This window comes from Panicum virgatum, chromosome 6N (assembly GCF_016808335.1).
Source record: "Panicum virgatum strain AP13 chromosome 6N, P.virgatum_v5, whole genome shotgun sequence".
NCBI classification, from domain to species: Eukaryota; Viridiplantae; Streptophyta; class Magnoliopsida; order Poales; family Poaceae; genus Panicum; species Panicum virgatum.
Window position 1 is genome coordinate 39,888,189 of NC_053150.1, and position 26,357 is coordinate 39,914,545.

Consider the following 26,357-nt stretch of genomic DNA (forward strand, 5'->3'; position numbering starts at 1 on the left):
AAGTTAGCTATTTACACGTGTGTGAAGTGCTAGCTTGGAATATACTTAATTTCCATATCTTTGTAGAGTTGTCATCAATTACCAAAAAGGGGGAGATTGAAAGGCTCTTGGTTGGTTTTGGTAATTGAGTGACAACTTAGGTGGACTAATAAATATTTATGTCGAGATACACAGGAGATTAGTCCACACAAAGACACTAGTATGAGCGACATGTGCCATGGAGGAGAAATGACTAAGGGTTGATGCTATGCTCATATAGTGTGATGGAGGAACTCATTGCATATGAGACATGACATGGAGTTATGTGACCAAAGTGGAGAAGATCAAGACAAGGCTTGACTTGATGGACCGGTTGCAATGGAGAAGGACAAGTCAAGGCTTTGAAGCGAGGGACCGCGAGCGGTGAAGCTTGGGCAAGATTTGGCGCCGATGGACCGAGGCAACGGTGAAGAGCGAGCAAGGTCAAGATCGATGGACCAAAGAGGTCATGTGATGATATGGAGTGGATCATATCATTCAAGGAAGATCAAGCCAAGTGTTGACTCAGGATGATGATCAAAAGGCTTGATGGAGTTTGGTGCTTGTGTAACATCAATATTTGGGAAGATGAAATGGAATGCGCAAGGCAAAGGTATGACTTGTAGGGCATTTCATTTCACCGGTCAAAAGTTGTGTAGAGAAGTGCATGACCGGATTTAGGATAGATGGCCGTACTATCAAGAGGGGCAAACTTGTTTGCATATCGGTCCTCTAGTGCCACTTGAGCGATCTAACATTGCGATGTTGCTAGTATCGAGTGGCGTGGTGAGATCAAGTGAAAGTTCTTTGAAAATGATTGTGAAATGCTAACACACATGCACATGGTGTTGTTCACGTGGTGGTGTTGGCACATTTGCAAAGGAGAAATAGTTGGAGTTGATGTTTATCAACTTGGGGAAGCAAGAAAGGCTTTTCGGTGTTCTTCAGAGATTAGGTTGGCTCTTGGAGTGAAATACTGCTTTGATCCATTGTGTTTTGGATGAAATATTCAGTTGGGTTGTGTAGCCCTCTGAATAAGCTTTCCATAGAGTCCAAGATCACCAAATTTGGACATTGGAGCTAAGAGTTATGGCCGTTTTACCGAGGTACATTTCAGCTGGAAATAGACCTGTGAACGGTCCGCCGTTATCTCGGATGAGCTCGAGCAGAACCATTTTTGGCTCTGTTGGTGGTCCAAAATGAACTGCGGACCGTCCGGTCCATGGGGGCGGACGGTCCGCCTTTAAAAGCTGAAACGGACACAGAAACATGGTAGTTCTGTCTTGGGTGTCCAAATTATACTGCGGACGGTCCGGCCCTTGGGGGCGGACCGTCCGCCTCCTACTGAAATTTCTGGGACAGAAACACTGCGGTTTCTGTGTGTGCTCACTTTTTGAACTGCGGACGGTCCGCCCTTGGGGAGCGGACAGTCCGCAGGTCACTTCCATATTTAGTTAGAGATGTTTGCAAATTGGTTGGTTCGAAGTTTTGAACCGCGGACGGTCCGCCCCAGGGGTGCGGACAGTCCGCCCGGGGCTCTAACGGTCGACTCTGACACATAATCATTGCAGTTCTAGCCGTTGGTTTTGATTGGCGGACGGTCCGGTCTCTGTGAGGCGGACAGTCCGCGAAAACTTTGTTTTCGCGGGATTTGAGTGTAACCATTTGAGGTTGCTGATCACCTTGGGGACTTGGTGTCCATGTGTGAGAGTGATTGAGAGCCCTCTACTCACTCTAACTTTATAGTAATGATCCGATCGAGTGAGAGAGCGATTCTAGTGCAATTGTTTTGAGAGATTGCATCGAGTGGCACTAGGTGATCGTGTTGCAAGCCGGTGTGCTTGTTACTTTTGGAGGTTGCCACCTCCTAGACGGCTTGGTGGCAAGAGGCTCCGTTGAAGCCCGCAAGAAGATTGTGCGGTGCTCCGGAGAAGAGATTGTGAGGGGTATTGTGCTCACCCCGCGGGAGCCGCGAAGAGCAACTCTAGTTGAGCGAGATGTGAAGAGCAACAAGTGGTTCGGCCGGATCATGTGCTAGAGCTCGGTGTGAGCACTCCATGTGGGAGAGTGTGACTTGAGAGTCACCACTAGCAAGAGGATCGACGGCAACCTTGGAGTTTGTCTCAACGGGGATTAGCTTGGTGGCAACCAAGTGAACCTCGGGATAAAAATCACCGTGTCAATTTTGTCTACTCTTCTCGGTGGTTTGCATTCTCCAAATCACAAGCCTTGTATTTACATTCATCTATATGTTGTACTTGTGTAATTGCTCTCTAGTGTAACTAGTTAGCTTGTGTAGCTTAATTAGTTGCTCTTGCTTATATTGTGTAGCTAAGCAAGTTGAGCTCTTGGATTTGGATTGTGTATCCTTGTCCTTGAGCATCTAGTGAGCTTAGGTTTGGCTTTGTGCTTTTGCTCATTAGAATTGTGTAGGAGCTCCCCCGGTTTGTGAAGTACTAGTGCTTAGGCTTGTGTGGCTTGGCATTAAAATTGTTAGGAGAGCTCTTACTAGCTTGGCACTCCATTTGCTTTGTGTAGGATCTTTTTGGAGGTGCCTTAGAGTCATAGTTAGAGGGGTGAAGTCTTGGCTAAGCGAATAGTTTCAATTCCGTATAAGTTTCGATTAGCCGGCGCAATTAGTTTTAGAAAGGACTATTCACCCCCCCTCTAGTCCGCCATCTCGACCCTACACTCGGGTCACCGGTTGCGAAGGTTCAGCACCAAGAACTAAACGTGTTGCGTCCACGTCTACCTGCAGAGTTGGTTCCTGTAGACCCACGATGGATGCCCAGGTGATATGTCGTCTATTTTCTGTTTTTATCCGTTATACATTTCGTTATATAATGTATTAACATTTGTGTACTGTATGATGCAGGCTGAGCAAGGAAGGTCTTCTCACTGTGGCTCGTCTTGCTGAGAGTGCTTTGGTGAAGCTAGACAGGTCTCTACTTTCAGCTCTCGTTGACAGATGGAGACCTGAGACACACACGTTCCACCTCCCTTGTGGGGAGATGGCACCGACCCTGCAGGACGTTGCGATGCTGGTTGGTCTTTCTATCACCGGAGATGCTGTCGGGCCCCGCGTGGTACCTTCTACTTGGCTGGAGGATCTTAAGGAACGTTTTGTAGGTGTTGCCACCACGATTGATCCTGAAGATTTCAATGAGCACCCACAGTCGAAAGACCCTTCCAAGTCATGGCTCCTACAGTTTCAGGTACAATTTTGTACAAAACGATGTGTTGATGTATTTTATGGCTTTGAAATACCTCATGTGTTTCTTATTCTCAATGTTCGTACTTCATTGCAGCCGGATCTGTTGGCAGCCGATGCTGATGAGTACAGCGTGACTAGATCACTCGAGGCATACCTGCTGTGGTTGTTTGGGTACATCATGTTCAACAACTCACACGGCCACTGTGTGGATAGGGTGCTTCTGCCCTACGCACAGGAGATCGCCGATTCAGATGAGGATGCCATACCCTTATATAGTTGGGGTTCAGCGGTTCTTGCATGCACATATCGTGGACTCTGCAAGGCATCACGGCAGAATAATAGAAATGTTGTCCTAACGGGGTGCCCAATTCTGCTACAGCTTTGGTCTTACGAGAGGATTGCTATCGGTCGTCCCATGATTGACCAGTCACCGTACAAGCCGGATATGTATGGTGACACGGAGGACGACAGACCCACCATGGGGACTCTCTGGTACTCTCGACAGGTATGGACCCGATAAAAATTTATATTCTATGCATACTATGGTCATATATTGTTACCTCAATACCTTTCTTATGGACACATAATTTTTATTTTTGCAGAAAACATGGGCACATGTACAGACCGGGCGGTCTTATCCTGAGTTTGTTGCCGAATTTGATCGATTGACCCCAGAAGACATTGTGTGGGAGCCATACAGTCCTTCGGCTATAGCCGCACGTGCACCGCTTGGGATATCTTCGGTGTGCACACAGGACCAAGGCCTATGGATGACTACTGCAGCTTTGGTGTACGACGTTGCAGTTGAGGCCCACTGCCCGGATAGAGTCATGAGGCAGTTCGGTCGACACCAGTCTTTCCCTGTGATCGTGTTCAGCGCCACGATCATAGGTAACAAAAATGTATAAGTCCCCATGTACTAATAACGTGAAACTAATTTCTATTTAACGTGTAGTTTATCAAGGGCTGGACATCCTTTCTCGACAATGTGGGTCACTAGATTACAACCATGGGTGGTTGCGTGGGATGATGCAAGCGAGCAGTTGGCTGAGGATACCGGTCCACACACTGAGCCTTCGTTTCGGGCGTACCTAACCTGGTACGAACCGAAGACTCATTGCCGTTTGACGTATGTTGACATGCATCTTCAACCGCATGTTGCGACTTCGCAGGATCGCTATGCACGACACAGGGATGAGACATTTGCTGGGGCGGTGAGTAAATGTTGACGGCATTTTCGATCTTTTAAGATTTGTATACTAAGTTTTTTTGGTTGCAGTTCGAGGCCTGTAGGTTGCTTGAATTAGATTGCTCACTGAATGTAATGAGGATTCATGGCGGGTCTACGATGAGCATGCCGACACAACTCGAGGCCTGGACCACTCAACGTGATAGAGCCCGAGGCATCCTTCAGGCCTTTGGTACGCGGACGGAGTACGAGGATTCCTATGGATCGTCGCAAGCGTCGACGTCGGTTCCTTGTGGTCCCGCATGCCAGCAGCCTCCCTTATACCACCGACAGTACGAAGGTATGGTGTGATATTTACCGATCCGTATGTTTATATGCAGTATTTAAATACGACTCCACACAGGGTACGGGTACCATGGTTCTCAGCCCTATGGAGGGCCAGGTGCCTCGCAAGGGGCTCCATTTCAAGGAACCCAGTTTACCTCTATGCCACCAGCTGGAGGGACTTTAAGTAAATATGTGGTGCATAATTTTATTTGCTTATGTTTTATGGCCGAAGGCTCATACATTATTATTTATACTCAGGATCACAACAGTTCACCGGAGCGGGGCCGTCTTCGTATCACCCTATGCCGCCACCAGGAGGATATGAAGGAGTTTCTTCCTATCCACCACCACTACCACCTGGAACACAGGGTACGTAGTATAATTTGTACGGAATTGCATTCACCTATTGAATGTTGCTTAAAATTTATTTTTGTGATCTGTAGGGTGGTCTGAAGACAACGACGCGGCCTCCTTGGACGACTTTACACGGTTGTTTGCTACGCCTGCCCAGGACAATGATCACAGCTTGCATACACCTGTGGCTTTGTTACGCCGTCCTGCCAGAGACGTGAGGCCACCGGACCGTCATAGCTACCCTACATATCACGTACACGCACAACATAAGAGAGGTCGGAATGGTAGGGGTGGTTAGTTGTTGGCACTTGTTTCTCTATTGTTATTATGGACTATTTCGACTATTCGGATTATGGTTGTTTATGATTGTGGTAGTTTACTTGTCATTTGTTTCTACAGATATTATTGATGTGAACTTGTTATGTTTGTGGGTTCCATAATGCTCGTGAAATAAGGGAAGTTCTTGCGATTTTTTCCGTGATTTAATGAAGGACAAGTTAGGTGCGAGAGGAGTTAGCGGCCGAGATCCCGCCGACGATGATGACGACTACCGCATACAGAGTAAACTTCGTGACACGCTCGTATAGCTCAAAATAGGGACCATAGTATATCTAGCTGCGAGTACGAGATCACAGGTTGCCACTGCTCAGCACGGCGATCACGGGTTTCTCATATGTCGCATTGTTTGCCCAGACAAATGTGACAAAAGACGACAGCCCAATAACAGTGCCCTTTCACCATTTCAAAAAGATGTGACAACACGGCAACCACACCAGCTCACCTTCAAAGCAGTCTCTCGGGCGAGGACGACGGAACTGTCATTCTACAGCGAAGGTCTGTGGCGTGTAGTGGGGAAGGCGGCATCTAGGCACGATCGACCGAGCGGCAGCGATGCAGTGCTGTGAGTCTGCATGCACTTAGATGCTCTGCATGCATAGAGATGCATCGAGTAGTCAGTTCGAGAATTGAATCTAACATTTTCAGTGTTCGGTCAGCTAGCCTCTTCACTGTGTTGTCATGTAGGCTTTTCAGGTGCATTTACACTCCACACTCCGGGTATCAGACCTTTGTGCGCCTATAAATACTCCGAAGTTTGTGAACTCCCTGCAGCACTCAAACACCAAAGCTCATTGTATACCCAATGTCTGGAGGTGGGTCTAGCGGGAAGAATTACTACAGTTTTGGGAAAGGAAAAGGAGGAAGAAAGGGAGACCCATAATATGGGAGGGGCCTCTTGGACCTGATTCCTTTTCGGAACCAGTGTTTGAGTTTCCGCCACAGCACAACAGTGAATTTACCAATGAAACTCCTCTTCGACAATACGATAACTGTAGAGAACCGTGGCCAAAATGCAGACATGGTGAGGACTGTTTAGTGCAGATGTGCACCGACGGGGTGGATGGCGGTCGGCGTTTCTTCAAATGCCAACACGCATGGGTAATACTCGGTTATTTTATTTCTTTATCTTCATTGAGACACCTTACATGAAATTTATTTTGCAGTCTTCAGATGCTCCAGAAAACTGTGGTTTTACCAGGTGGGTCGATCCTGCACCAATTGATTCAGTTTAGGAGTTCATCGAGTACCTCCAGATAAATATCTTTGATCTGGAATGTAAGGTGAACCATTATGAGGAAGTGAGCGAGGGTAACAAAGACGACGAAGATGATGATATCAGCAATGCTACTGCTTCACAGGATGAACCATGCACTATTCCTTACTGCAACTGCCCTTGTCACAAGAAGAAGGGCCCTGCCCCTCCGGCACCACCGCCTGCACCACCTGCAATGGGTGGATACTGCGGAGAAGGCTCAACGCAGTTTGCTACGTGGGGTACGGCTACTACGACTACCTAGTGCTAGTGACATGCTGCATCATTGTGTTTGTTGTGTTTTTTTAAAAATTACCTAAGACATGTTAGCTTAGTTCAAAATCTGTTTACCGTAGTTGCAACGGGTTCTGCCATGCCATTGCATGTCTGATGTGTGTTTCATTATCATTGTATTATGATGTAATTCCTATGGTTTACATTGTGTAATGCAGTTTTTAGTTCTTAATTCTTACCGTTATATTTCATGTGTGGTTCACAGTATTCTAGTCTCCTGAAAAGGTCCGAAAATATTAAAGGCAAGTTCGAAGATTCACTAGATTGCTTGTGCGTGCGTGGCACCTCGGCGCCGTGATCTGTGGCGCCAAGACGTGTTATCTCGGCGTCGACCCCCAGGGTCTATTTTTGCAAAAAGTTACAAAAAGGGCACATATGTGAAATTCTTTCGCGAAAATGGCTAAATTGCAAAAATTACGGCCGGTCGCCCCGCAGCCGGGCGGCCAGGGCCGGCCACCCCGCTGCCGGGCGACCGGCCCCAGGGACCTGCGCGCAATTTTATCCGCGAATTTTTTTTCATAAATGCCCCTACCGCCCCGCTGCCGGGCGGCCCGGTCCCGGCCGCCCGGTAGCGGGGCGGCCGGGGTATATTCCTGTAAATTTCCAAATCGAAAATATATTTTTGTAAAAAATGAAAATAAAAAATAAAAAAATAAATAAACCGCCACCTTGACCCACCTCTCCTCCCCGGCCGGCCCGGCCCCAACCCAATCGACTCCGGCGATCATGTCCCGTTGGACGAGGATGTTCGGCTGTTTGGCGGCTTCCACCCGATCCCGGCGTTTGGGCCTGTATCATTACTACACAAAACTTAACATAGATGGGCAAAATCGAGGCGGTTTTCGCAACCGCCTCAAAACAAAAGTCACAGAATGAGGCTGTTGTGTGCCCGTCTCAGTTAATTAATTAAAAAATAAAACAAATCGTGACGAGCCCGGCAAAGCCCATCAAAGGCTCGCCAAAGCCCATCACAGGCCTGCTTAAGCCCATCTGAGCGCCACTCGCCGCCGCACATCCATCGGACGCTTGCCGCCGCCACCATTGCCACTTTGGGCCACAGCCCTGGGGCCGCCGCGCCGACCGACCTCCCCGGGGATGATGGCGACATGCTCCACGCCGATCGCCACTCCCCCGCCGCGGGGCTGCCAGCCTTGAACCCCCCCGGGGCTGATCCATGGATGCCGGGTTATTTTCAAACAGAGAGGCGGTTATTTTCTGTGCCGTCTCAAAGCTGAAAAAAGTCGCCGTTATTAAATTGTTTACTTCGGCGTGGAGAGGGTGGATCTGTTATTATTTGGGACAGCGCAAGTGCGTCATCGCTTGCCTCTAACGTCTCCATCGTACAGTGAGAACACCAGACTTGTCTATACAATACTCCGTAGCGTGTACGCTTGATCGGTGTTCATACCTGCTACGAGTTGTCAGAATGTTTCAGTAAGGGTTGGTGCCCTCCTAGCCATTCTATGGCCTCCCGAGACTCTGGGTTTCTTCTCCTTCTCGGAGTCTTCTCCTCCTAGTTTTGTTTGGCTAGCTGTGGCTGATAGTTGATGTTGATTTGTTATAAGAGAAAAATACTGTTGGCTTGCTGTTGGCTGGTGGCTGATACTGATTTGGTGTGAGAGAAACTGGCTGGATGACAAACTAGTTGAACATAGCGAATAATGACTTTGTGCTTCACTTTACTCTGTGCTTGACAGCTTTTTCCATTCTTTTTCAGGTGCAAATAGCCAATGGCTTCCGATGATGTCGGTGCACATTTTGTTCTTTAGGAAGGTATTCAGAAAGCACTATAGAAAGGTAAAATCCAAATGTGAATATGAATACCCTTTGTATATCCTTGAGTAGGGCTTTCAATTACTCTCCTAAACATACACAAGATGGAGTTTCTATCATTGGAGGAGCAACCTTATGATCAATTTATTCCACCCCATGCATACTCATGTAGGCCTAGTTTTGTTATTGTCTCATAAGATCTTATTACCCCTTATGAAGGAATGACACAAGTTTGAGGATAAGGGAAAGTATTATTCTAAAGTGGTATGACCATTTTCACAACAAACTAGGCGACGTATCATCCCATCTTGATATTGATGTATGTTTTAGCATTTTGGATCTATATTTCTTTGTAGTTGTAGGGACAAGTCCATACTCCATGTGACTTATTCTATTAGTAATGACTTCGTGGAGGGAGTTATGCCATCCAGTTGCATTGGTCTGACCCATCATATGGTCCTTTTTGAATCAATTAACTTTAATTGTATGTTTTTTTAAGATTATACAGTATACCTCAGATACTCACAACACACGCACACATATCCCTATGAACGTATGTATGCAAATCCTACTCCTATGAGCATCTTTGAAGACTGAGCTGACAAATTTTCAAAATTGACAAAATCACCATAGATACCTTATTATCGATGGAAACGTTAGATACCTCGTTGTCGACGGAAACGTTGCCTACCACTGAAAACACCACTTGTCACACCTCGGCTTGGCAGTTATACCTCAACCTTGTTGAATTCAATTCTTAACTTGTCTATGCACCACTTGTTACACGAGAACAGGAAAAAAAACAGAAATAGCATAACTTGAGCCATGGGTGAGGGTGATCAGTATAAACAAATGGCTGCAGCTCGATAGTAAATAGATCCACTAGTCCATGTGTCGCAGCAAGTAAAATGTCTGTTCAGAAGGCGTCGTCTTTAGCTTCTTACATAACAAAATTTACATGCTACACTTGCAGTGCAATAATGCATTTCAAGATCTGCCAGAGTTCGACAGAATTATGGCAATTAAGAAACAATGTACATTTAAGTATTAAGCCTGCACGGGTTATGAACTGAGGAAGCCAACGATCTTCCCTTATGAATCTGAACTCTGACAAAGCTATATCACTAAATTGCCAAAAACAAAACTACAATTTCAGAGATCTACAGAAATTGCCAGCTGGTGCTATTACATTTACAACTGTTGCAATTCTTCCAACTCTGAAATGCACCTCTACAGGATCTGAACCAAATGCTGCTGCACCAATCATTTTTATTTTCAGGGTGCTTCAGTAAGCACTGTTATTATACAATTAGAATGACAGATACTATCTGAATGGCCTTCTTGGCAGTAACGAATATTTGAATCAAAACTGAACAAGATCAGAGTCCGCAGGGAATTGAAGGATGACAGCGGTATCTGAATCTTGGCACTAAAGAATGGTTGGATCAAATCTGACCATGACTGATGGGAAGTATGCCAATGCTATATCTAGGACCTTCTTGGCAGTAAAAAGGAATGGTTGGATCATATCTGGCCGAGATTGATGGGAAAAAATGTTCCGTTACCATTGTATTCTATAGTCGATATGTGCAGGAGAGAGGGGCTTTGCTTGCACTCAATTTTTTGTAAGCGGTTATATCAGTTTTGTCCAAGACAGCTTATGCAGTGGAAGGAGGTCGTGTGCCGACATACCCAAAGCCAGCAACAAGGAAAGCTGTGCCTTGAAGGAAGAGGAAAATGTAGTATCCCTTCTTCGCGTAAACCACGTCATAGCAACCACACAGAATTATGCAGATTCCAACGAAAAGTTCTGAGCAGTGGTACCTGATACAGAGATTGTTTATAAGCATTTGAAAACACTGGAAAATAAGCCATTAACACTATCGCATTCTCATAAGTATGTAAAAACCTATATTAGTGTTTTGAAAGTACCTACTCCCACAGCTCAAAATGTAAGAGGTTTTTGTTCTGTCCTAAGAAAAACTTCAATAATTTGACCAAGTTTAATAATATTATTATGTTAACATAAAAGACTAGCTATCAATGTGCCTGAACCTTAAACTTATTTCTTTCGGGTTTCATCTCTAGCGGTCTAGCCTACCCCAACTTGCTTGGGAAAAAAGGCTATGTTGTTGTTGTTGTATTATGTTAACATAAAAAATACCTAATAAATGCGCAATCAAGACATATTCCATGGTGGATTCAATAAAACTAATTTGATGTCGTAGATGTTTGTACATTTTTTTACAAACTTTGTCAATGTTCGAGGTTTAACTTAGGGAAAAAAAACTTAAACATCTTACATTGAACAGAGGGCAGCATGTAAGCTTCAAGAAAATCTCAGTGATAATAGATAAACTTACCCCTCCCAGAATCTTGTCCGCTTCTTTACGATCTTCGGTACAAGGGGCTCTGTTAGCTTTACATCTATCACCTTTATAGAATCTGATCCATTGCTGCTAGGCTTTGTCTTGTTGGCGTCACCTAATTTTTCGGTGACAACCCACTCATTGACTCGTCCTCCAGCATCCAGAAGACCACTTACTGCAGCTTTAATCCGGTGCAGCGACATGACATTCTCAAACAGGACCCAGAGGATCACCAGGTGAAATGAACTGTAACAGTGAGAAGCTTTCATGTTATCAGATGTTATATTAATGTGGCATATGGACTGTCATACGAAAACTTGAATCTTGGCACGCGTGTTACCTAGGTGTGCCAAGAGCCTTCAAGAGGGTGATAACTGTTGGGATATAGACAACCCCCCAGAGCGGGATTTGAATCTCAGGGAACAAAACTGACACAGGGATGGCGAAGCAGTAATAGATGAATGTCACTGTATGAGCAGCAACCTTCCCGACGAAGAAGAAATCGTACCACAGGTGAATTTTACTCCACAATGACACTTTCTACACAATAAAAAAAAAGCTATACCTGTCAGCCAATGCTGTGATACTTTGCACTTGTAGAGGCAGCCTGAAGAGAATACAAACCTTGTTTTCTAAAATCTCTACCATCATTTTCTTGAACAGGTTTGCCGGTCCACATGACCACCTGTGCTGCTGAAACCTGTATGCCTTGAATGTGCTAGGTAGCTCACTCTTGACCTAAGCACGAACATATGCAAATTTCTGTGGACTGTTAGGTTCGTTTCTCATTATGTTCTTGAATTTCCTACAGGCAAGCAAAGGAGCTGGTTCATACTTTTATGTCACCGACGTAAACGAATTTCCACCCCCGAAGCATCGTGCGGACAGCCAGGTCCATATCCTCCACTGTTGTCCGGTCCTTCCAGCCCCCGGCATCATTGATTGCTGAAATCCTCCAAACACCAGCTGTCCCTGAAAGATGAACATTGCTCTTGTAAGGCCAACAGTCAATAGATTGTTTAATTTTCTGAGTTTGATAGTAGAATTATTCACATGAGGGAACACGATGTACCATTAAAGCCAAAGAATGAGTACACTGATGACCCCGCCTCTTGCTCATACTTGAAATGGTAATCCAACGACATTTCTTGGAATCTTGTCAGCAGACACTCATCAGAATTGACTGTGCATATGGTTCAACGATGCTTAGAACAAGTGAAGTTTATTGCAGTACCATTTCTGCCAGTCATCAAACAAACATCTTACATGAAGAGATGGCATATGTACTAACCGAATTTCCAGCGAGCCTGGACGAGGGCGATCTCCGGGTTGTGCACGAGGAACGGAATAGTCCGGAGGAGAAAATCGGACTCAGGCTGGAAGTCGGCATCAAACATGGCAATGTACTGGCAGTCTTTGACGTAGTCATGCTTCAATCCTTCCTTGAGCGCGCCAGCCTTGTACCCCTTCCGGTTCCCCCTGACCTCGTACTTTATGTTCACGCCTTTGCTCATCCATCTGTGGCACTCCATCTCCACCAAATCCTAAAAATGGAAACCAAAAAGGTTGAAGGATATGCCCATCGCTGGAAGTATTAAGTATTTATAAGGCTTGATGAAATTAGAGTCCAAGAAGTGAATTGCTGGTATTATGCTCACAATGCTAGTCGGTATTCAATGATGTCAGAAAATTCAGAATAACTCAACCAAAAAAACAACGCATGACGTGCAGAACAAAGGATTCGATATTTTAACCTACAAAAATGCTAAGAACGAACCCTAGTTCCAGGAATGGAATCCGCAAGCTATGGAGCCGCCCACAAGCTCCACCAGCAAGGCAAGGTAGCTAGTACTCCCGAGAACCAAATCCAAATGCGCCATACCTCCGACGGCGAGACACGAGACGCCCTGAGGACGCATCGGATATCCTACTCCGACGCCTCCCTGTACCACCTCTCGGCATTATCTCCCGGGCCGCGCACGCCGCTCGCCGCCGGTACGGCCCCGGACCCCAGGGCACGTTGCGCATCCCCGCGCTGCCGCATCCGGCCCGGCGTCGGCGGCGGGGACTCGCCGGCCGCGGCCGGAGTTTCGCCTAGGGCGGCGACCAACTCAGTAAGCCCATGACGTGCGGTGCAACCCACATGGGCCTGCTCGCCGCTTGCGAGATGGAAAGCCCATATTCTATTCAGCCCGCATGGAGCAACTTGCAGCCCAGTACGAAAAGTTCTTTGTTTCTTTAGAACCAGCGATGTCTGTCTATGACTTGTCCACTACTATTCTACTCCCTCCCTCCCTTCCAAATTATAAGTTATTCTAAGAATTTTATATAATTAAAATTTTCTAAATTTGACTAAATTTATACAACAAAATAATAACATTTATAATACTAATTAAATATCATTAGTCTCTTTCTTAGTTATATTTTTTATAGTATACCTATTTCATGTCATAAATTTTTGTGTTTCTCTCTATAATTTTGGTCAAACTTTGAAATAGTTTGACTCTCCAAGATTCTTAGAATGACTTATAATTTGGAACGGAGGGAGTACTACTCTAAACGCGCATTTCAAATTCTCCAAAACAAAATGAACTTGAGCTCCGTTTGAATTGCAAGAATCCTCGCATGAATTCGAGCCGCGCAGGATCCCCTAAACCCCAACGGGATACCGTCCCCGCTCGAGATGCATAACGACATAACGTCGATCTGCCAAATAACCTCATCCAGCAGTAAAAGTAAAGCAGAAAAGCTCCAACCGCGCAGGATCTTAATGGAGAGCGCCAGTACAAGAACAGTGTTCTTGGGGGCAGAGGCAGTCAGGCAGACAGACTCACAGCACTCCATGTGAGGCCTCGCATCGAATCGTGGCTAGTGGCCAGTGGGGCGGGGCTTGCCGACTTGGCATCGGGCAGGGGCAGGGCAGGGCGCAAGAGCACGAGTCCACGACCACGACCATGCCTGATTGCCTGCCCTGGCCAGCACGCACGCCCGAGGTGCCGCCGCCGAGTCCAACCAAGACGGTGTGATGGGGCGGCCGCGAGATGCCGGCGCACGGTGGATTGGACGGGAAGCCGGGCGCCGGCCGGTCGGATCCAACGGCGAGCGCGCGCGCGCTCGCTCATGCCATGATCGATGACTCGGCGCGACGGCCCCGCGGCACGGCGCGGCGTCCCGATTCTCCGTCGGCGGCTAGCTAGCCGCCGCTCTCCGGGCCACCGCACGCCAGCCGGCCGGCGCTTGACGGCGACTGGGCGCGCTGGCCTGGTTAGCTAGCGGCGAGCGCTAGGCCGCTAGCTGTCGCCGGCCGGCCGCCGAGCACGTACGGCTGGCCGTGTCGCGCGCGCGCGCGCGTGCGTCCAGGCACGTCCCTTTCCGTTGTCGATGCCAATCGCCGCACCATGGAGTATCTGTATCTATACGCCCGCGTGTGGTTCCGGCCGGCATCCTGGACTACGCGACGGCCGTCGCTCGGCACCCACTCATCGCGCCCGACATGGACGGCTGTGGCTGCTTCGCCAGCGTACAAGCTGCAGCGTACGGCTCCGGTGCGACGGCCTACGCCGACCGTGCGCACGTCGAAGGGGAAAAGGCATGCACACCACGGTTCCGGCTTGGCAGGCCCTGCTGCTCCTGGCAGCACGCAAGACACGCATGCGTGTCACGAGTCACGCACGGCCGGACCGGGAACGCGCCGGCCGGTCGCCATTGGTGCCCGGCCGAGAATATATACGGCGAGTACGACGCCGATGATTGAGGCTGCTTTTAGCTAGGAATCTCGCGCCCTGCTGGCTATTCTGTGTTGTTCTCTAGCCAGAGTCTAAAGGTGTGGCCTTTGCCCTAATCCCGTCAACGTCATGGCATGGCATGGCTGGACCACCGGCCGGCTCGCCGCGCGGACTTGTTCGTGGTGGCGCAGAGGACACACGGTCAGATCGACGATCCAGTGGCTGCCGCGCGCGGATCCGTTTGGTAGATCCGCAGGAACCGTTCTTCAGGTAGATCCACTGGTACACCTCCGCCGGCCGGCCGGCGATCCGCCGCCGCGCCGGTCGGGATACGGACCCGGGCGGCGCGCGGAAGAGGCGCGGTGCGGGCTACCGGCCAGCAAGTGGCTTACAACTCTGCGCCGGCGGCACTACGCTGACCAGCGGCAGGCATGGGTCTACACAGAAAACAAGACGCACGTAGCGGCCGCGCGCGACCTGCTCGACGGCGGCCGCGGTCAGTGCGCGGCGGCGGCGCTATTTTTTACTCCCGGAACACCGGCGACGGTCGGCGGCCCACTACGCGCCAGAGCGCTCAGCCGGCGTGTCCTGGCCACTAGCTGCTGCTCACGGCGCGGGTAAATTAATTGGTGGCGGTGGCGTCCATCGCCCAGCCACTTGAGCCAGCCGTGACAGGCGCGCCATGCCGCCCGAGCTCGCGCCGTGCGCGCTCCGTGCCAGGCGCAAATGTTCTCGTCAGCATAGGGGTACATACCCACCCGGCGTCCTCGACGTCCTCGGCGCCGTCCGGGGTGGTTGGTGGGTGGGGGCGGTCGCCGGCGTGGTCGCCGGTGGCCGGGGGTGGTGGTGGGCGGCGGCGGGCCTTAGGGATTCGGGTTTCCGGGGGTGCCGAGGTCCACCGGTGTTAGAGGATTCGGCAGCGGCGGCGGCTCGGCGGCGGCGGCGGCTCGTCCGGCGGCGGTGGGCGAGGGGGTGCGACAGCACCCCCGGCCGGGCGGGGCGGGACGGGCGGTGGGCGGCGGCCGGCGGCGGTGGCAAGCTAGCCGGCGGGGTCGGGTGGGTACCTACCCCTATGCTGACGGTAACCGCGTCCCCGTGCCAGGGGGGGCTTCTTTGCCGGTGGGGTTCGCCGCGCGCCCGGGACATGCCCGGGCGGATGTGCCCCGCCGGTCGCCTTGCGCCAGCTCCGTGCCTACGTGGCAACGACGCCGCCGACGTGTCCGCAGGCATGCCAGGCCGGAGGAAACGGCCCCGCCGGTTCGGTAACTCTCGGCTGTCCGGAGCCCCGAGGATTTTCTTCTTTACACGGCGGCCGGCGACGGCGACGGACGCAGAGCGCCACGCCGACGTGTGGTCTCAACTCTCAACCGCTCCACACCGTGGCCACTTGCCGTGTTTTTTTCCACAAAACGACTCGCACATGGCAGGGACCCAAAAAAAATAGGTACGGAGAGACCCATGTCGCAACTTATTCCTCCTTATATCGTGCATGCGCGTGGTTGGTCGTTGCAGGATGCAAATGGGGGAAAAAAAGTCAAGGATGCATGACCAATTGGGCACTGGCACGGCGAGGAGCAGAGCAGCAGAGTGCGTCGTGTGCCGTGTGCCGTGTGCGTGTGCGTGCATGAGGAAGAAGGATGGATGGAGTCGATCGAGAGGATGGCGGCGGCCGGCCGGCGGCCATGTGCGCCGCCGGCGGTGGGTACCTTTACAACGGGGTCCGTGGAGTCGTCCAGCACCTGGATGACGACGCGCTCCGCCGGCCACTCCAGCGCGCACGCCGCGCCGATCGACAGCTTGTACACCTGTCCAGCCGCACCAAAAAAGTCACGGAATGAAGGAATTGGCTGGAGCGAATTCACTCCGCTTGCTGGCACTGGCAGCCCGTCGTGCCCAGTACGGCAGGCCGGCGGCGGCAATGCGCCGGCTCGCCGGCCGATCATTCACTCACTCACCTCCCGCTCGTTGTACATGGGGATCTGCACCAGCACCACGGGGTACCTGGCGGCGGCGCCGGCGCCGGCCTCCACGTCGCCCGCGGCGGCGGCGATGGGCTCCCAGCGGTACCGCCGGGCGGGGCCCAGCCGGAGCGCGCGCACGGCGAGGCACACGGCGCAGACGAAGAGCTTCTCCACCAGGATCATCACCGTCATGGCCAGCGACAGGTACACCAGCGCCCGCACCGCCGGCACCACCAGTAGCGCCCGCGCGCGCGCCGCCGCCCACGCGCATTGCGCCGCCACCGCCGCCCAGTCCACGCGCACGGGCAGCTCCGCCCACAGCCGCGCCGCCTCCTCGCCGACGCTCATGGCCGCGGCGGCGGCGCCGCCGCCGTAGCCGCGGGCGTCCATGGACCCCCGTCGATCGAGGACGGGCCTTGGGGCGAGGCGGGCTGGCGAGCTGGCGTTGGTTCCACTAGGTAGTCGCCCGGCCGGCCAGCTAGCAGATGGGGGAAGAGGTCTACGGTGGCGCGGGGGCTATATAGCTTGGACGGAGGCGTATGGAATGGAGTGGTGGTGGTGGTGGTGGCGCCGAGCCGTGCCGTGATGGGGACAGGCCCGGGCGCGCCGAGGACGACGAATCGGCGATGCTCACACACACACGGCGCTGGCTGGCTCCGCGCGTGCGCTCACATGCTGTTCTCGGCTGTGTTTTTTTTCTTTATTCCGCTGGGGAAGATGGACAGGATCTTGCCGCATGGAGATGGGCAGGGCAGGTTCACGTTAACCTGGTGGTTGGCGACGTCAGGGTGGATCATGCATGGCCATGAGAGCCAACCTGTGGGCTGTGTGAGGTGTGAGGGTGAGGGGACTGGGGAGTGTGGATGGATCGTCGAAGTGGAGTGGTTGATGACAGGTTGACAGGGGTGGTGGTGAGTGGTGACTGCCGGGAGGTGGTGCTGTCTATCATTGGCGTAGGAAAAAGGTGAATGGAACGGAGGAGGAAGAAGAGGTGGGGTGACTGGCCGGCCGAGATGGCAATGACCGATGGCCAACGCGGCGCGCGATTCGCCGGATCCGGGGGCTTGTCCGGCTAGAAGCCGCGTGGTTGCCTGTGACTGACCTGTGCTCACCGTTAACTCCCGTGTTCACAGTGCCAGATCAGGAAACTAGTTTATTTGAGGGCTAGGGATTGGTCGCGGCTGGGTCCCGATTGATCCAACACGTTGAAAAATTTGGAGCAACGCATAGAAAACGTGGTGGGGTTAACTCGCCCTAGTGTTTTTTAACTTGTTCCTCTTTTAGTACCTTCTCTGTTGGTTTTTTTACCGCACAAGAATTCCCTCGAGTGACGTGTGGATCCGGGTGCTGCTGGGTTCACACCTCAATGAACAAGAGTCCCCCGCAACATTGCGGAGGAATTACTTCAAGGCGAGGGGTAGGGTAGCGGCACGCACGCATGAGTGAAACTTTTCGCGTTTCCAATCTAAAAATATGATGATATATATATATATATATATATACTTCGTCCTGAAACGTAGGACATTTTAGAATTTTTACGACAAATTATAACTATATAAAAAGACTCTCCTCCCCTAATTATTAAGGATTGGGACTCTTTTTGGGTTACTAAATATGTGCTAATTAGACCTCCTCCAAAAGCCAGCGATGTTGCCAGCTAAAATAGTTTTTTATTCAGTGAACAATGTAGAATCCCTCACGCTAGCGCTGCAATTCTCGCTAGCGAGAAGGCTCTCCCCCTCACATGCACACAACCCGAGGTCACTGCTGCTGTTGTGCCGCCCAGCAACGTCGTTGGTGCTGGCTGCAACCACTGGAGGAGGCTTTAAAGTAGCATGCCTTTTCCCATACACCTCCCCCTACATGGTTACATGCACATCTTTCTGTTGAGAAAAACCAAAAACAATGCAAATTAAGATGGTTGGGTCCACTCTCAATTTAAAATGTCTTATATTTGTGAATAAAATTTGAATCCTAAAATATCATAAATCTGAGGCCCATAGGGAGTGAATTTTTTTAAATTTTAATCTTTTTTAATCTAAAATTTTAATAATAACCTACGTGGATCTAAATTTCCAAGAACTAGTCTTTTTGGTCACGCCAAAACTCGTGGCGCGACTCACTGAAGGGTTGCGCCACATGCTTTGGCGCGACCAACCTGCCATGCTGGCAACTCAGCTGACCTGTTAAGACTGAGTCGCGCCACATGCTTTGGCGTGACTCCTCAGTGAGTCGTGCCATGCGGCGTGGCCTGACTCTTAAAGGAGTCGTGCCATCTGGCGTGGCGCGACTCTTCAGGGAGTCGCGCCGTGTGGCGTGGTGCGACTCATCTTAATAAACGATCACCTCTTCTTCCTCCTCCGTTTCTTCCCCCGGCCCTTCCACCCAACTTCTCCATGGCGCCGCCCCTCCCCCTCTAAATCTACTCTATCCTCCACCTCCATGGCACGATCATTGGCATCATAAACTTTTCAACATAGAGAAGAATTATGTGCCTTGTTTGGTTTGGGGTGCAAAAATTTCGCGAAAACTTTTTGCACCTTTGACCACCAATTTAGAGTATTAAATAAAGTCTAATTACAAAACCACCTTCAGGACTCCTGGTAAATTCGCGAGACCAATCTAATAAGGCCTTTGACCGCACGATTAGAGCATGGTTACTGTAGCATCACTGTAGCAAATCATGGATTAATTACCGTTATTAGATTCATCGCGAATAGTTACACCTTGTCAGACCCGGGACAGTGAGACTGCCCACGGGCACGGAATATTCTAGAGTAGGGAGTAGCACATGGATATGTCCTACTTTTTTGTATTTACCTGAATAGGAGTAGAACTAGTCGACGTACTCGGAAACCAGCCAAACCCCTCGGACTAGGATCCTAACAGAACTCGACTATGACTTTCTATGTAACCCTGTTCCCCCAGATTATATAAGGGCGATCAGGGATTCCCTCAAAAGGGACGAGACACATCGAACAACACCTAAGGAAATACAAACCACCACACACGACGTAGGGTATTACGCTCCGGCGGCCTGAACCTGTCTAAATTCTTGTGTTCCTTGTACCATCACGTTCTGATCTCGGCAAGTCCCTACTCATAATCACTCTCCTCGGGATACCCCTCGGAGAACCCGACGGTAAAACACCGACAGCTGGGCACCAAGGCAGTGTTCGTTGCTGCCAAATGATCAAAGATATTGGAGAATTAGAGACTCAAACTTAGAGCCGCAGCAATGCAATCACAAGATCTAAGAACTACTGACATATAACAAGCAAGCTCATGATAACCTGATGCGATGCGCAGTGGAGGTCCTGGTCAGGCTTACGTTGAAATCGCATGTGTAGCGGTGCGTAGACCGTAGGCCGTGTCCTCTTTTTCTTTCCCTTTCTGCAAGCTTCATGTTCATTATCAAATCATAAGTTTCTCTAGTAACCAATAGAATCACCAAAACAAAATTTTATGACGAAAACACACTTGATATGTTAAAGATAATCATGATGCCCAAATTCATTTGGCTAATCACATTGAAGAAAAACTGCTAGTGGCTCTCAGCCTACATGCTGGAAGGGGAAACTAAGAAAAATGATAACTGGCTCTAGTTTTCTATCTATAGCGGACATTTTTGCAAGCATATTAAACCATCACTTAACATAATTTATGGTGAAAAATCTAATTCAGCCTGCTCATGAACACCACTTTTTAGAAGAGAAACTTTCTAAGAAAAAAATCATTCAATTATGTCGAAGTACCACCTGAATTTCTGCATTTCTTAAGAACAATAACCTTCATTGTACATATGGCAAAATATCTTGAAAAATATTGAATGCGTAATATGCTTTTCGCTTATTGGAGATGTCATAATGTTACATTACCGACTGAGTTAGCAGGCCATCGTGGTCATTTGAACCTTCGCCTCCATTGGTAACTGAGATATGGAGAAAGTGTTTGTTGTTAGACGGATTTAAAAATAATTAAAATTTTAAGTCCACATATTTTGCCCACTCGTATTGGTTTCTGTAGAGCAGTTTGCTAACCTCTTTACCACTAAATCTATACATGTAATCTGTGCAAATCAAACCATGGACAAAAATTGAATGTAGAAAGCAGTTCTCGATGTCAAGGAAATCTACCCTGTGTATGAGACATGAACTAAAATGCACACTAAGCAATACAGAGAAATGAAGACGAAATTTGAGAAATATTGGAAAATCTCATACTCAAATTGCATACTAGTTATACTTGATTCTCGATTCAAGTTTGGATTTGTCGAGTTTCGATTAAACAAGGCTTTTGGAGACATAGCTAGTTTTCATATTGATTAAGTAGGTACAACTATAAGAAGTTTGTACAACGGATACTTATCTCATTTGAAATGGGAGTCTTTTAATTCTTCTGCTCAAGAAAGTGAGATTGCAAGTTGAGAAAAAATTCACTCGTATGTCAATTTATTCCTGTGTAATAATGATAGTTTTGACATGTTACACTGGTAGAAGATGCATGCACCAAAATATCCAATTCTAGCTGGTATGGCCTGTGATGTATTGCCTGTAACAGCATCTACTGTTGCAGCCGAGTCTGCATTCAGTACGGGTGGGCGAATCGTCACTGACCATTGGTTGAGTAGTGCCACGCCGCATGGCACGACTCGCTAAAGAGTCACACCAAAGCATGTGGCGCGACTCAGCCTTGCCAGGTCAGCTGAGCTGCCAGCGTGACAGGTTGGTCGCGCCAAAGCATGTGGCGCGACCATTCAGTGAGTCGCGCCACGAGTTTTGGCGTGACCAAAAGAGCTAGTTTTTGAAAATTTAGATCCAGACAGATTATTATTAAAATTTTAGATTAAAAAGGGTTAAAATTAAAAAAATTCATAGGGAGTATACTCGTGCTAACTAGGTTATGTTGGTATGCTTTTCGAGAACGTGTCGTGCGCGTGTTTTTATTATGATGAGTTGTGCTGGATCCTAAGGCGTTGCACAATAAAAGAAAGTATGTGCCAACATGATGAGCAAGAACTTTTTTTAGTTAGAGATCAAAACGCGCTAGATGTCATGGAGCTCCTTGTAAGCGGAGTAGAACTGTGTGATGATGGCGTTTATACGTAGTACAGGTCCTTAAAACAGCAAGTGATTCGTAGAAAAAGAAGAAAAAAAAGAGTACTCCACCCGCAGCGTTTCCATGTGTACGAAGTGAAGCTTGGGATCCCTGTTGCTCCGATCCCTGTCAAATGGGCAGAGGTTTGCTTGGGTCCTCGATCGGATCCTGATCTGAGGACGCCGAGCACGAGTTGGCCGGGCGGTGGATCCACCCACCGCGATCGCGCTCGCGCGCCGACCGACCGATCAGTCTCCGCCGGCGGCGAGCCGATGCGGATTCGGGGTTTCACGTGGGGGGACAAAGGACAAGGAGACTCCTGTCGCTGGCGGCATGTGACCTCTCGCCAGCCGCAGCCTTGAGCGTTCCTCGTTTCCCTCTCTTTTTTTTTTGACTTCCTAGTGGGGCCGGACTCAGCATGCATCTGAGGTCTCAGAAGCCCGGCCGGGACGGGATGGATCTGATCTGAACAACGTGGTGACTGGTGAACGGAAGGGGGTGCAGCTGGAGCAGACCATCGAGAAGCAGTGGAGCCATTGATCGTCCCAAGATAGGACAAGGAGGAAAACGAAGCTAGCGCTGCTCCTGGTTGGCAACTTGCGTGTCCGCTTCCTGGCCTCGATCGCACTCAGGAATCAGGATCCTGGTGTTAGGTCTAACAGATCGTCTAGGCAGTAGATCTGTGGGTACAAACTTGACCGCGATACAATGTTCGATCTATTACTCTAATACCGGAGAGAGAGAGAGAGAGGTAGAGGGAGCAGACTATCGCCGGAGGACTTGGAGGAGCCGGCCTCGGCGTTATTCACTGCTACAACATCCCCCATCACCGCCGGTTCGAAATGAGCATCACCGCCGGTTTGTGAGGCGTTGAATTTAAGTCGTTGGTGATAGGAAGGGTCATCACCGCCGGTTTCAAAACCGGCGGTGATAAGAGGGCTCATCACCGCCGGTTCATAAACCGTTGGTGATAAGTGCTCACCACCGCCGGTTTGTGGATGGAACCGGCGGTGAAGTCCATTTTCTCATAAAAAATATATTCATATAATAATATTGCACCGTTTATACAGCATATATAATATATCATTATAGCAGCAGAATTCAATCACATGAGCTCATACATTGAGATTAAACGAAAGGGTTCATACATCAAGATTAAAACAAAGAGTTCATACATCAAGCCTAGTTTTTGAGCCTCTCTCTGTAGCAAACTTAACAAGCTGCCCATTACTCTCTGGCTCGGCACTTGATATGATCCTAGATATTAACAATGTGACTTATTACATGGAAATTGGACAGAACATACATGACTTCAAAATTCAGAAGAGCATGCAAAATGTCAACAAGACATGAGACAATCAGATTTGTAAAAAGATGGAAATACATGCACAACAATCTTAGCCGAAGAATAAAATGCAAGTCTGAGAGAACTGCAACTATTTTACCGCAAAGAGATCATGTTGGAGGATTTCCAGAGCCACATCATCCCTGTTAATTGTAACTGAAACACCATTAGCATGATACCATTTATACCATAAGTAGAAGAATTCACATCATGTGCTATCTGTCAGGTTGTGAAACCAAATCAAAACAATGCCAGATTGTTAAATTAGCTGAGAAATGTGCAGATAAACTTATGGAAGAAAGGCAGATGGGGCAAGAAAATAGAAAACAAATTTTTAGGTTATAATAGTACTCAAAATTACTGACCATAGAAAAAAAACTTGTTTTAAAAATCAACAGGTCATGTCTTGCAAACAAGGGCTCATTAAAAAGAATGACTCTAACATACACAAGGACATCTTAAAAAAAAAGACAGCAGTACAACCCAATGAATTTCAGAAAAGATAACCAGAACAAATAGTCTTTATTATTACATTACTCCAAGGTTCTTCAAATTGGCCACCGCATAATAGAATGTAACACTTTATTGGTCAAGCATAATAGAATGTAACAGTTTAATTAAAAATAGATTTGGCCTAACTTTACTAATAAATCAAACTAGATGAAGGAATGATGGCATGAGAAAGGAAAGTACCTGCAACCAAGGAGATGGGATTCCGTAGTAAGTGTATTCCTGTGGAATATCTTGATTTCTTGCTAGTCTCTCCAGTATTAATTCTTACACATTCTGGAAGTCAATTCCAATATACTTCCGCATTGTTGGATACTAATTAAACAAAAAGGGTCATGAGTCATGACAGATGTCAGCACACCTAGGTAGCGCTCATCTAGAAGTTGTGCCATTCGATCAGCCCTGATATGCAGAATCCAATTAGCATATTATATTTGGTAGAGTATTATGTAGTACATCTATATTCTATAATATTACTACCAGATATCAATATTCACAACATCAGGATTCTTCCTATAAAGCCGCAGAAGGCATAGAGCAGCCTTCTTTCTGACAACAGGACGGCCGCTACTTGAAATCTGTGACAACATAAGATGTTTCATTAATAGAATCATTCACAAAACAATGAAAGGGAAACATAAGCAATAGAACATTCACTCACAAGAAGTTTCTGGACACCTGGGGCTAGTGACTCAGAAAATTCTTTCCCACCAATGTTACCTACCTGAAAAATATTTTAGTAAAAGATATAACACATAATGGACACTAAATAGTGCTAATTGTGCAGGAAAGTAAAGTAAAAGTCTTAAAAGCTGCGACAGTCTGCATGAGCTGATGAGATTGATACCCATAAATCATTCAAAATGGTAGGTCTCCTTGACAGACTGTTGCAATCAGTCACAGTTGAGACTTGAGACAATAGACAGCAATGCCCATGCGACCAAAAGATGTAGCTGGACAAAGTATAATTCTATCAGACGTCGAACAGTCTGAAACTAGGATGGCTCAAAACTACACCGCGGAACTACCCTCCCGAACTGACTAGTGACTACCAATCAGCAATTCAGCACCACGCAGCTCCTCAATTATCGTTCAGCGGGGCATTTCGAGCAAAAAACCCAACGCCCAACCCCTCAATTACACAAATGCATTTGCAGCTAGCAACCTGCAGCATCAAACAAAAAAACTCTAAGAGAAGGGAGGGGAACAAGCTAGCGTGACCTTCTCATTTTTGAACCGCGTGCAGCGCCACTACTCCGTGCAGCGCCACCACTCCGTGCATCGCCGCGCCTGGCCGGCCGCTGCTCCCCGCCGCCGCCGCGCTAGCTGGGCAGCGCCGCCGCGTCTGCACCCCCACGCAGCACGGGAGGAGAGTCATGGAAGGGAGGGGATCCGTGCGCCGCGCGGCACTGGAGGAGACGCGGGGAGAGGAGGGGCCCCGTGGAGGAAGAAGGAAGAGACGGGGAGGGGATGGGAGGGGAGACAGGAGACGGGAGAGGGAGGGAGATGGAAGATGTGGAAGGGGGAGACAGACAGGAGCCGGAGAGAAACCAGATATGAAAAAAATTTGGCATCACCGCCGGGTCGTAATATGATCCGGCGGTGATGTCTAACTATCACCGCCGGTTCGCATTACGACCCGGTGGCGATGTTTGAAAACTTATTACCGCCGGTTCGTAATACGACCCGTTGGTGATGAGTGAATATCACCGTCGGGTTAATTTAGAACTGGTGGTGACATGCTATCACCGTCGGGTTGTTTCAAACCGGCGGTGATGAGCCGTTTGCAATGATCATATCTGTAGTAGTGATTGGACATGTCGACGACGACGAGTGACAGAGCAGTTGCGGCCGGTGCGGGTGCACACAGGTAGCGGCGGCCTCCACCTACACTAGGAACGGCGGCGCCGGAGGACGGCGACGTGACAACGTCGGTGGTGGTTCCCATCGCCTCAGCGCTCTCCAGATCGGATTAGGGTTTTTAGGTGGGTTAGAAGGCACGGTGAACTTTGGTCAGTGTGCCTCTGCGGCCCCCACCTTCTCTATATAGAGCTGCGCGACAGGAGCCTACCAGCCATGTGTCGACTGCTCCCCTCCCCCAGGGATCAGGGCGTGGATCAAGGCTCGACTCGGCCTTTGGGCTGAGCCAGAGGAGATCAACTCTTACACCTGGGATGCCAGATCCAAGTAAAGCACAGCAGAGCCGAATCCGGAGCAGCGGCCCATGGAACGGAGCACTCTAGTCTCTAGTCATCCTGCTCCAAACCATGCAATGAATTGAAACTAAAATAGTATTGTTCACCTCTAAAGGTGAGAACGAACTAAGCGTGCAAATATGTATTCCTAAGTGTATCCACCATCTCTTTTTAGTTCAAAAGTTTGTACTAGTTTATTAAAGTGGAAGCTCATTTTAAAAAACTAGTATAAAATTTTAAACTAAAGAGGGGCAATTGATACGGTAAAAGACACCCATTTGCACCTCCAGAACGAACTGGACAAGCGGAGCACTGATCATAGACGGCCGGGCAGCAGCTGCAGCGTCACGGAAGAGGCATACATAGAGTTTAGGCCGCTCGGACGGACTTTGGTT

General features: G+C 48.9%; 1 protein-coding gene and 1 long non-coding RNA gene across 3 annotated transcripts; both read right to left on the bottom strand.

Annotated features, from left to right (window-relative positions):
• Window positions 1–9,650: 9,650 nt before the first annotated feature.
• On the bottom strand, window positions 9,651–17,783 carry LOC120678928 (probable glucomannan 4-beta-mannosyltransferase 11). 2 transcript variants are annotated; one of them, XM_039960387.1, is made up of 9 exons: window positions 16,810–17,783; window positions 16,561–16,659; window positions 12,421–12,673; window positions 12,202–12,312; window positions 11,965–12,101; window positions 11,754–11,867; window positions 11,470–11,669; window positions 11,124–11,375; window positions 9,651–10,584 (listed from the first exon to the last, which is right to left on the bottom strand). In XM_039960387.1, the coding sequence occupies exons 1-9, from the start codon at window positions 17,203–17,205 to the stop codon at window positions 10,419–10,421; spliced, it is 1,728 nt and encodes a 575-aa protein (XP_039816321.1). In that variant the 5' UTR covers window positions 17,206–17,783; the 3' UTR covers window positions 9,651–10,418. The 2 variants fall into 2 exon arrangements, with proteins under 2 accessions (XP_039816321.1, XP_039816322.1); XM_039960388.1 differs by lacking the exons at window positions 16,561–16,659; window positions 16,810–17,783 and adding an exon at window positions 13,012–13,392.
• Window positions 17,784–23,034: 5,251 nt separating this feature from the next.
• LOC120678930 lies at window positions 23,035–25,267 on the bottom strand. The gene is made up of 4 exons (XR_005676890.1): window positions 24,429–25,267; window positions 24,248–24,345; window positions 23,951–24,169; window positions 23,035–23,400 (listed from the first exon to the last, which is right to left on the bottom strand). It is a non-coding gene; the product is annotated as an uncharacterized LOC120678930 (long non-coding RNA).
• Between the last annotated feature and the right edge of the window lie 1,090 nt (window positions 25,268–26,357).